The 11,970-nt window shown below is 55.3% G+C and overlaps 1 protein-coding gene across 1 annotated transcript; it reads right to left on the bottom strand.

Annotated features, from left to right (window-relative positions):
* Positions 1-341: 341 nt before the first annotated feature.
* On the bottom strand, positions 342-10,733 carry TMEM61 (transmembrane protein 61). The gene is made up of 3 exons (XM_057745905.1): positions 10,221-10,733; positions 5,990-6,339; positions 342-639 (listed from the first exon to the last, which is right to left on the bottom strand). Exons 1-3 carry the CDS (start codon positions 10,233-10,235, stop codon positions 342-344), a joined length of 663 nt encoding a protein of 220 aa, XP_057601888.1. The 5' UTR covers positions 10,236-10,733.
* Positions 10,734-11,970: the final 1,237 nt, after the last annotated feature.

Here is an 11,970-nt window from a genome sequence, read left to right as displayed (position 1 = left end):
TCAGTGCATTACCTTGGGCCAGTCCTGGCTCTGCCTCTGGGCCCCCGTTTTCTCATTGGCACAAGAACATTTCCCGGCTGGCAGCCAGCACCAACTGCCAGCCATGTGAGTGTGTCACCTTGGGCGTGCTGGCCCAGCTGGGCCCCGAGGACTACAGCCCCACCAGCATCACTTGGGGCAGGAGAACCACCCTGCGGGGCCCAGGCGATCCACAGAATCATGAGAGATAATAAAAGGGATTTATTTTAAGCCACTCATTGCACAGCAATAGAAAACTAAGACAGCATTCGTTCAGTGCCTGCTGTGTACCAGGCACTGCACTGTGCACTAGAAGAAGCCCATCATTTGTTTCCAGCTTCCGGGCCTGCTAGGAGGCCATTATCTTCTTCCCCTGCAGTCTGAACTGGGCCTGGACCTGCAGCCCCAGGTATCGTCCCTCCAGAGATGCCACCAGCAGCGAGGATGAGGCTCTTGTAGCTGGGCGGAGGCAAGGGGGGCTGGGCCCCAAGCGGGGCACCCCCCGAGGCACTGTACTGCAGGTCTTCCTCCACAGAGTATGCAGGCGGTGTCGGGGGCCCCTCAGCCAGTGGGCAGTGCACAGCCTCCTCATAAGTGGGGATGGCAACCACCTCAGGGCTCCTACGGGGCCAGAAGAGAGGCTGTGAACAGGGGCTGGGGCGAAACCCGACGGCCCGCCAGGGAGAGAGCGAGGAAGGCCCTGGGCTCCCCAGGGCCCCAGAGACACAACTGAAGCTTGACATCAGCCGGCCCCTTGCCAAGCTCAGCTCCCCCACTCCACCCTCCCTGCCCTATAGTTAGTTCTCCATGCAGTTAGCTCCCCACACAGGCTCACCACACCCTCTGTGCCCTCGGTTCTCTCTGCAGGAAAAGTCCTTCCCACCTCCCTCACCCCTTCCCTGCTGGTCAACCCCCGCTTGTCCTTTGAGTCTTCTCTGGGGAGCTCTCCTGACCTTCCCTAGCAAAGCTCCCACTCCCTGCTCTGGGCCCCCACAGGGTTCTCCCGTCACTGCACGGACCCTACCTGGTTGCCCCCTAGGGCAGGGACTGACTTTGAGGGTCCAGGGATTGACGCTTGGGGATGTTTGTTGAAAGACTGAGTGATGGTCCATGGGGAAAAGACTTCAGCTTAATCTCCCTTACAAAAGCTGGAGTCGTGGATGCTCAGGGCAGGATGGGCAACCTCAGTTCCCCTGCCCATCTGGATGCTTGAGGCCCTGATTTGGTAAGTTCGCCAAGTGATTACCTTTGCTTGCATACCTCCACAGATGGAGAGCTCACTATCTACCCAGTCAACCACATCTATCTCTAAACAGCTTGACTTTCTTGTGACTTTCCCCCATCTCCCCCAGATGAACCACCCTGGAGGGACTTGAGGTAGAGACCAGATCCTCTGAGGCTACTCTGGCCAGCCTCTGGCCACTAGATTCCAAGAACAGGTCGTTTGCATCCCAGCCACACCAACGGTGATGGCAGTGAGGCTGGCCCTCAGTCCTCTCAGGGCCCTGGAGGGTCCCCTCTGGGGAGACAGTGTTCCTTCCCCTCCTAGGACCTTGGGGGTAGGAGTGTCGCTGATCCTATGTCGGGGCTGCTGTTGCTTTGAGAAGATACTGCCAGATATGGGGGCTGACGAGGCAACCCTGGAGGTCCCTTCCCACCCCAAGTGGCTCGAGGGCTGGTTATGAGTCAGCACTGGCTGGTTCAACTCCCTGCTCAGCTACATTCTTGGTAGGAGATCATGGGTCAGGAACTCTGTTAACCTAGGCCCCAGTTCCCCCATCCATTAATGGGGACAGTAAGGGCACCTACCTCACAGGACCATGTGAAGATTAAAGGAGGTAACAAAGGAGCCCTTAGCACAGGCGCCATAGATGCGAGCTGGTAACAAAGCTCAAAGATCTCCATGGAGGGGACTTCCCTGGTGGTGCAGTGGTTAAGAATCCGCCTACCAATGCAGGGGATATGGGTTCGATCCCTGGTCCAGGAAGATCCCACAGGCCGTGGAGCAACTAAGCCCGTGCACCACAACTACTGAGCCTGCGCTCTACAGCCCGTGAGCCACAACAACTGAGCCTGCATGCCGCAACTACTGAAGCCCACGTGCCTAGAGCCTGTTCTCTGCAACAAGAGAAGCCACTGCAATGAGAAGCCCGTGCTCCACAACGAAGGGTAGCCCCCGCTCACTGCAACTAGAGAAAGCCCGCACACAGCAACAAAGACCCAATGCAGCCAAAAATAAATAAATAAAAAAATAATAATTAAAAAAAAAAACAGTACTGAAAAAAAAAGGTCTTCATGGGGAAGGGGCGTGGGGAACAGAAGTTATCACAGATCTCCTGCTGGCAGGCGCCACACAGGCTCGAGAGGCTGTCACTTGCCCAAGGTCATCAGTTTGGAGGCGGCAGGGAAGCAGTTCAGTTTGAATCAGCCTGTCCAGAGAGGGGAGGGCCGATGGCAGGAGGCTGGCTGGAGGACAGATGAGGCAGTGGAGGGGACTTCGCTTCAGGGGCGGTGGGGTGCTGTGCCAGGAATCTGCTGCTCCTCAGGGGAGCACCCATCACCCCCCGTGGACATGGCCCGCCTCTAGGCAACGTGTCTTCTCAGCCCATGTCCACTGCAGCCCTCAGAGCAGCCCCTTGGGACCACATGACCAGGGTCTTGGAGCAGACTGTGTGCCAGTCTGTTGGAGGGCACCATCCAGGAGCCAAACCTGGGCTCCCCTTTCAGTGCTTTTGCAAACTTCTCTCCCAGACCCTCCTCCTCTGGAGCCCAGGAGCTGCAACTGAGGAATCAGATCAGGGGTCTCCCCCACCTCTGACTCCCAGCATCCTTTGAGGTGAGGGCAGGCAAAGAATATTGCTCCTGGAGGCAGACAAGCTAGGTTCAGTTGCTGGGTGACTTAGGCTATGTTCACACCCTCTCTGAGCCTCTTTCTCCTCATTTATAAAATGAGGAAAAAATAACCATTTTATAGATTCAGGGAAAGGGAAAATGGAAAATGCTTTGACAACACTCAGGAAAATACAGGTGATCAGGCTTTCAGAACCCCACATCTCCTGCTCCGCTCACCTCCCCGCCACGCCCCTGCTGCCCCCTACTTCTCCAAGCCCCGCAGACATGAGGCAGCCTGTGGGTGTGCCTGGGGCCGCTCCAGCAGGCAACAGCTGGCGGGGCAGGGCACAGCTGCCACAGCAGGAAGTTTGCTTAGAGGGCAGAGGTGCACTAGCCCTCACATCACCCCACCTAGCCCGTTGGGCCCACCCAGCCCCAGGTCACCACAGTCATAGTTCAGAAGGCTGGAAACTTGGGAAACATGAAGCCCCAGGCAGGGTGACCATATCGCACACGTCAGGGGCAGGCCCACTCATGGTGTATTCTAGATGCAGCTCCCTGCAGCTGTGCGGGGTGGGTGGGCCGCTGTGGTCTCCATGCACAGGAAGCTCCAGCGAGGCTGGGGTTTGCCCTGCTCTCTGGAGCCTGGTGGGGACAGGAGATCCGGGCCTGGCACCAGCTCCTCCACCATTCAGCTGAGTCAGGCAAACACAGTAGGGAAAGAGGGAAGAGACCAGGGATGAAACACTACTTGCCCAACACTCAAGCTCTCTGTTTCACATTCATGACAAGCCCGGGGGTAGCAGCCCTCAGCCATCGCACAGCGAGTGAAGGCCGTGCATTAACTAAGCGACAAAGCCCCAGCTCCGTCTGCTTACGAAGCCCAAACCAGCTCGACCCACCATACCTCCCCCCACCCCGACTCCTAATCTCTCCACACCTCAGCTTTCTCATCTGTAAAATGGACCTAAACCTTACACTGCCTCGTAAGCAGTGAGGCTCAGATCAGTGGGCATGAGAGTACGTCATAAAATGAAAGTACAGAAAGTTCACTACAAACTTTGCAGTGAACACACCTCCCCATTTATCATCTCACCTGAGCCTAACAGCAATCCTAGGGGAAATTCCAGGATTGACAGAGGAAGAACTAGACATAGCTCAGCGAGTCTAAGTAACAGGCTCAAGAACACACAGCTTAGAAAAGAAAGAGCAGACACTGAAAGCCTCATGTCTGACTAGCCCCATGCCTTTTCTGCTGTACTCACTGAGGGGTGGGGGGATCCTGAGAGCCACCTCATTTAGGGCTCACACTTAAAGTGGGAGCCCCTGACAGCAGGGGTTTTGTCCGTTTCGTACATTTCTGCATAGTCAGTCCCCTGCGTACTTAGGTATTCAGTAAATGTTGGTGAAATGCATGAAAGAATAAGTAGATGCATAAATGAGGAAACTGAGGCCCCAAGAGGGCAATGGACCTGCCCAAGTCATTGGCCTAGAAGGCCTTTGTCTCTAACCCAGAATTACCTGCAGAGAGCAAGGCCCTGGGGGCAGGGACAGCTGAGTGGCCTCCCTGTGGGGCCCAGATGCTGGGCTCTCAGCAGGAGGGCCAGGCGGGCTCAGCCCCAGGGCCAAGAAAGAGCCATTAGCAGAAGCAGCCTCCCCAACATCCATCCAGCTCTGAATCTAAGACTTGGTCTCTGAACCTGATAGGTCAAGAGCACCCTGCAGCCTCCCAGGTGGGTTCCTCCCTAGGCGGGCTGGGAATGAAGGCCAAGTGGCCCCACCTGACAGATGCAGCTGTGGCCCGGACCCTGTTGGGTCAACATGGCTGTGTGTACAGACAACACCCACCCTCTGTGCTCAGGCCAGGCTGGGCGGGGAGGGACAGGCTCCAGTCCAGAGCGCCCCAAGGCCTGGTCTGGTTCCAACTGACCATTAACACACTGTGTGACCAGGTAGGTCACTGGTCTCTCTGGGACCCAGGTTTCTCATCTGAGAAATGAAGAGTCCCCAAGGCCCCGCCCTGCCCGCCAGTAGTCAAACCAAGGCCTGACCACTGGACTAAGGGGTCTCTGTTGAATACTCTATTGTCTGTGACCTCAGGGAGTCACAGGCCAGTAGCAGGGACTAATCTGTTACATTCTTTAACTCAGAATGCATCTTTCCCTCTAACTAAGATAAGAAGGGTGCCCAGGTCCCAGGCCAGCTCACGGATGTCTGGTTTAACCCTTAATACATGCAAATCCAGTGCTGACAGAGTGGTATGGGGGAATGCACGCTTCGCAGCCAGCAGGCTCTGCTACTTTCTTGCTGTATAACCCTCGCCCTCTTTTTCTATAAAAGACAACAGTAATTCTTATCTTGCAGGTGGGCCGGACTGGGGAGTATGTATGCAGGCCCCTGATATGCAGGCATAGCCAATACTTGATGAATGAGTAAGTACATAATAAGGGCATGTAAGATACATGCATTCTCAACAGGGCAAAAATTGGTTCCTGGAATCCTGCTGATACTGTGTTTATGTATAAAGCACAGATATACACACAGACCAAATATACAGTATACCCATGGTATTAACATTTAGTGCGGGAGGATTAAGAAAAAAATTGTCTAAAAAGTCATCTTAGAGGGAGTGATAATGAAAAAAAGGATGAGAAATATTGTCTGAATACAAGATTTTGTCTTCATTCCCCACCTCACCCCTGGGCCTTTGCACATGTTCTTCTGCCTGCCTCCACCTTATCTACCTGAGGAAAAGTTGACATTTGTTGTGCTCCTACTATGTGCCAGGCTCTGGGCTGTGTCCTTCACATACACCATCTCATTTAAGTACTATACAGGTGTTTGCTACTATTGTATGCTGAGTGCCACTGCCACCTCTTCCAAGAAGCCCTCCTGGATTTCTCCATGTCTCCACAGGACCATGTCTACCCTCTTTCACAGCTTTAACTACTTTGATTTGTCAAAGTCTGCCTCTGTCAAGAGACTTTAAACTCTTCCAGGAGTGCCAATCAGCCTCCAAGACCCCTGGGCATAGGCAAGGCCTGGTCCAGAGGAGAAACCCCGTGAGATTTTGCTAAGTAAATGGCTGATGGTGTCACACTGCCCCGCCTGTGGCCCCCCCACCCCCGGCCCTGCTGACCTGCAGCTCTCCTTCTCCAGGGGCTCCACAGTGAGGTAGTACAGGTCTCTGGAGAGGCGATATGGGTACCATCGAGGCGGCCCCTGGGTGCTGGTCTTGACGGACCACAGCAGGCTGAAGAGCAGCAGCAGGCCGCCTGCACCGCAGCAGAAGAAGCTGATCGACCTGAGCAGGGGACCGGGGGCCTGAGGCTTGGGGGGTCCAGTGGGCGGGGCCGGCTGGCCAGGCTGGGTACCTGCATCTTCTTCACTCCACCAGGCGAAGCAGAGTGTCCCGGTCACCAAAACCACCGTGCCACTGACCGTCATGCAGTAGCGCAGGGTGGAGGCCATGCGGCCCCCGTCACACGTCTGGACACCAAGAAGGAGAGAGAAGTAGAAACAGGCCCTGTGAGAGGTCTGCTGGGTACCGGAGGCCCAGTTTTAGTCCTCCTCTGCCTGAGGTCACTGTGCAACCTCAGAGGGGTCATTTGACTCCTCTGTGCGTCTGTTTTCTCATCTGTGAAATGGAGATGATGCTCCCAACTTTGCAGGCTGTTCTGAAGACCACAAATACTGTCTCAAGTTCCTAGCACCACACCTGGCACCCCGCAGCAGCTCAGGAAGCGTGGCTGGATTCACGCCCGGCCTCCCTCCAGGACTCAGAGGCCTCATCTGCCTGTGGATATGAGACCCCCCGCCATGTCTACCGCAGGCTGGGAGGGAGGAGAGTGAACACTGTGGGGTCTGCCAGGCCTGCCAGGAGAGGGGCTTGCTGGTTATACGTGGCCTCACTTAAACTTTCATCTTGAAAGGTCGATGCTCTTATCTCTGTTTGACAGAGGGAGGCATTGAAACCCGGGGCGGGTAAAAGAGCTAGAGGGAAAGGGGCACTGAGAAGCCTAAAGCTGAAATTCACGGCACAAAGCAAAACTTTGTGTGAAAGGATGTTCACCATGGCCTTACTTTTAATGGTCATAATTTGGAAACAGCCTAAATCTCCAACTACAGGGAAACGGTGAGTAAACCATGGCATAAACTCTAGAAGGAATTTTCATGACTCATTTTTTAAAAAGCTCAGCACACATATTTAACAACAGGGGAGAAATGCTTACCACAACTGACTGTTTTCAATTTCGTTTGCCAAATTATACACACAGTGCTATCTCAGTGAGGCAAAGACAAAAATGCCCCGGAAAAATAAATAAATAACTGGGAGGAACCCTGGCTCCAGATTATACAGACAGGAAGGGGCTGTCCCCAAAGCCAACCTCTAGGCTGCTGTACATGCTGTTCCCTCTGCCTGGTAACTTGCTCTTTTCTCCCCTCCAGGCTTAGCTCAGCCCTCACCCGAGAAGCTTTCTCTGAGGACACTTTAAACTCAGAGTCCCCTGGGCCTTCTTGGACCAAGCTTTTATCTGTCTGTTTGACTTCTCTTTTGCTTCTTGTTCTCATCAGACAGCAAGCTCCCTGAGGGCAGGGTCTGTAGAGGCCCTGTTCGCTGCTATATCCCCCAGTGCCTACCACATAGTAGCTGCTCTATAAACATTTGTTAAAGAAATTCTCCTAAATGCAAAACAGTGTTGCTGAAGAAACCTCGTTGGGTGAAAAGCCCCTCTCACAACTGGGAGGGGATGGGACAGGGGAGGGAACACAGGATGCCGGCTGCTACAGCACCCAGCCTTGGAGCCTGTTTTGGTCCACACATTGCAACTAACCAGCTGTGTCTTGGGGCAGGCCTCTCAACTGCACCTGGCCTGTCTGCTCACGCGTAAAAAGAGCAGGCTCTCTAGCAGGCTGCTAGGAGAACTTGCAGAAGCCCCCTCTCCTCTTCCAAAAGTGGAGCCAGTGAAGGAGGGGGCCGGGGAACTCGTAGACCTTAGGGAGACTTCAGTGATAAGCTTTCCAAATGGGGACTTGCCCAGCCTAATGTGGTACATCAAATGATGCCCTGCTGTGCAGCCATTCAAAGGCACACTCCCCGGAGAGCTGAGGAGCATGGTAAAATATTCAAGATCTAGTAGGTGAGACTTTAGATTTCAAAAGGGCATGTTCCCAAATGTGTTTAAAAATGTGTGTGTGTGTGTATGCATGTGAGAGAGAAAGAGAAAATGTATATATGTAATGGGGGTACTCGAGGAGTCGACCCCAATCTTTCTGAGCCTCCAGGCCACCAGAAGCATATAGAAAAATGCCACTTGTAAATTATCTTTAATTCTCTTCCTGTGAATCTGTCTATGGGGCAAGTGCCTCCTGTCTCTAGCTGAAGGCGTTTTCTTGGGGAGAGAAAAAGAACCTGACTACATTCTCTCTCAAGTCAGACAATGAGGAGAGGCTGTCAGAAGGAAAAGCTGGAGGAATCAGCTTGGGGGAAAAACACCCACAGCAAATCAATAACAGTAACCCCCTGCCCATATATTATGGTACTTAACCGTTCCCCTTTACACCCAGAATCTCATCTGACTCACCACAACTGAGGTGAGTGGTGGGAAAGAAATGCCTGCTTGGCAAATGAGGAGACTGCCCAGAAAGGGGAGGGACTTTTCCAAAGCTGGATACAGCTGTGTGTCTCAACCCTTGTAGAACTCACTCCTGAGTAAGGTAACTTATGATGCTTTTAAATTTCTATAAAAACAATAGCTCTTCATTGTGGAGAAAAGGAGAAAACTGCAGAAGAGAATAAAAATGCAAAATAGGAATCATCATTAATGCTGCCCCGCGGAGACCGGCATCGTCCGCCAGTGGCTACTTCCTTTCCAGTCCTCCCTTGGCGGCATACCTGATGATGGCGGTGGCAGATGTGTACTGTGCTTTTACAGGAGCTGCAAACCACAAGTGTCCCCCCATCTTAATCCTTACAACAGCATCCCGAGGACACTGGGGTTGCAAGGGTGACTGCTTGTCAAGGTCAGTGCCAAATGTGAACCAGGTCTAGTCTGCCTCAAATCCCTGTGTGTGTATAGCTAGATAGATCTGTATTTTTCAGTGTATAACGTTGAGACCGCGCTGTGATTAGACACACTCACAAGTCTTCAGCTCAGGCAGGTCCCACTTTCTAGAATGCTCTGCCCCCCTTCCTGACCCAACTGCTCCCAGACCTCAGACAAGCTCCTGCAGTTGCCCTTAGCATGTTCTCACTGGATGTTGTGTCATCTCCTTCTGTGTGAGTCTCCCTCCCTCTATGTAGATGCCCCCACGGGCAGGCAGAGCGCACAATGACCTGCCAGTCCCAGGAGATGGAAGGTGTCAGCGTCTGCTGGATGCGGGATAGCCTGTTCTGTTGTGCAGTGGTTTTCATTATTTTTACAGATTGGGGCTCTGATAGATTATCAGCAGGGTGTCCTGGCCCATTTCAGAGGTGGTCTTCAGGCAGTTTACTCACCCTTTACAGTAGTGTACCCTGGACCCTGATGGGGGAGAAAGAAAGGGCTCCCTCTCCTGAAGCCAACCCAAGGGAAGACCCTCTCCCAATCCGGCACTCAGACAGGCTGCCAGGCTGGCCTCCTCCTTCCAGCTCCCTCATATCCCCGCCACCCATGCACACAAACTGCTGCCACGTGGGGTCCTCTACAACTGCTGCTCCCTCTACCTAGGGAGCCCTCTGTCCCCATTAAGGGCCCTAATTTCACCCCCGCCCCCCTTCAAGACCCATGCCAAACACCAGCTCCTCCCAGAAGCCTTTCTGCTGCTGCCAACCCCACCTCCCACCAGCCAGAGTTACCACTGCCTCTGACTATAGCCACTCTGTTAGCTCTGTGGCCTTGATCAGGCTGCTCAACCTCTCTGAGCTCAAAATGCTGCCTCCCAGGGAGGAGCAAGTTGTGAAAATGAGATGGCAAGATGGCAAACAGTGACAGAGCTGGACCGAGAGGACGGACCCTAGCTCTGACATTGGTTAAGGTACCTAGATTCTCCATGACTCAGTTCCCTCCTCTGTAAAATGGGCAAAATAATATTGTATTGTCCCTGCTACCACCCCGGGAATTTTAGGTGCCAGTTTTCTGTAAAGAACTAAACAATCTGAACAAGAAGTGTTCCAAACCATTTTCATGTAACCTGGGGGGACTGAGGCTCTGAGAGCCATGGCCAAGGCCACCCAGCGAGTTAGAACACAGGAGGAGACTTGGGTGTCCAGACTCTGCCCACCAAGCCCCCGAGGTCAAGGTGAAGGAAAGGGGTCCAGGCGGGGTTGGATTAGGAAGGAGCAGCCGAGATGCTCCCGAAGGCGGGGAGAGAAGGAAGCTTATACCCACCTTGGGCGCAGCCATCGCGCGCCAGGGTCAGGCTTGGTCCCGGCGCGGGCAGCCCGGCGAGCCCAGCGGGGATGAAGTCATGGTGGCCGTCGCGCCCGAGGGCAGCGCGAACCTGAGAAGGGCGGTCCCTCCGGTCTGCAGGGGCGCCCGGCGTCAGGGGCGGCCCTGGCGCCCGTCCCCCAGCCCCGCTCTCCGCGCCCGCGGAAGCACTAAGGTCCGGCTCCGGGTCTGGTCCCGGGGTCTCGTCCGCAGCCGTGCGCCAGTCCGGTCGCCAACCCGACCCGGTGGGAGCGGTGCCGAGCCCGCTGCACCCCGCAGGGGCTCGGCCCCCGGGCGGGGCGCCGAGGGGCGCGTGGAGTCCGGCTTGGCCGTGGACTCGGGGGATGACCAGCCCCCGCCTCCCGCCTCCCGCCCCCGCTGCGGGCTCGGCCGACGGCGGCGGCGGCGGCAGCCCTGGACTCGCGCTCCGGGGCGCGGCCCGCGCCACCTCTCCTCGGATCCGCGTCTCGAAGCCGCCGGGCGGCGGAGACTCCCGGGTGGCGCGGCCCAGGGCGGCTCCAGGTGCCGCGCCCGACCTTAAAGCGGCAGCGCGGCCTGGGCTGGCGCGGGTTGGGGTTGGGGTTTCCCAGCGCGGGGGGAGCGGCGGCAGCGCGCTTCCCCGGAACCTGCCCCGCACCGTTGGAAACCCGCCGTCCTCGGGGCCATCCCGCCCCCACAGCCCCGCTGGGGCGGACTTGGGAACGGGGACAGGAACTCCTCCAAGAGCCATCGACGACTCTCATTCTGAGAGCCCAGGCCTCCTCACTCCCATTTTACAGGAAGGGAAGCTGAGGCCCAAGGAGGGAAAGTCACTTGCCTGTTTACCACGTACTCCTTGACAACTGGCTTTTTCTTCTCATAGCAGTCAGCCCGAGAGCAAACCTTCCCGGGCCCTTCAGGCCCTCACATCCTCAGGAGATAGGCATTCTCAGAAATAATGGCTGGCATTTAAGCGCTTCCCCAGCCTCTACAGGAGCAAAGTCATTGCCCCAGCTGGAGAGAGGCCAGGAGAGTGGAACTTGAGAGCAGGCCTCCCACCTCTTGTGTGACCTAACTTCCCGGAACCTACTCCCTCCTGTGTCAAAGGAGGGCTGAGGACCCCAACTCACAGGTCTTCAGGGATTGAATGAGTTAAGCCGAGCAGGTTAAGAGCTCAGCCCACTCACAAGTGCAGCATGGAGGCAGATTTTGTGGACAGGTGATTTAGGAGCCTGAAGAAGGGTCAGTGTGTGTGTGGGTGTGGGTGTGTGTGTGTGGGTGTGTGTGTGTGTGAGAGACATCTTCTGTGGGAGGACACCTGAGTTGTGGAAGGTAGGAATGTGGCGGCAGTATCCGGGCTGCAAAGGCTGGGCCAAGTCACAGGCAGGTTAAACCTCCACAGTTTCACGTGGATCAGAGGGAGGCAGATCCGGACCAGCTGGGGTCTGGGTTTTGTTTATGTCCTTTCCTGCCCCTCCAACAAGCCAGAGGACTGGGCAGATTCCCCTCAGCCACGGCCAAGGATTCCCCACTGAGCTGGTGGTGACCAACTACCCTCCCAGCCCAGGGGCAGAGGAGGTCAGGGCAGCCGGTCCAGTGGAGATCTGAAGCTCAGAGAGGGGAAACCACTGTCTCAGAGTCACAGAGCAGGTCAGTGACAGGGCCCAGGCCCCCAGTTCTTAAACTCCTTGTCTCCAAGGAAATATGCCACCTGCGAGCTTTAGCCTTCTCT

Source organism: Hippopotamus amphibius, chromosome 1 (assembly GCF_030028045.1).
Source record: "Hippopotamus amphibius kiboko isolate mHipAmp2 chromosome 1, mHipAmp2.hap2, whole genome shotgun sequence".
NCBI lineage: Eukaryota > Metazoa > Chordata > Mammalia > Artiodactyla > Hippopotamidae > Hippopotamus > Hippopotamus amphibius.
This window is presented reverse-complemented; position numbering and strand designations above follow the sequence as displayed.

What these genes read in the sequence shown, in the direction of transcription:
- TMEM61 (XM_057745905.1), bottom strand. An exon ending in CTGGAGAAGGAGAGCTGCAG is followed by an intron (nt 640 to 5,989) that starts GTCAGCAGGGCC and finishes CTGGCCCCGTAG; the next exon opens with GAGCCCTGAGGTGGTTGCCA.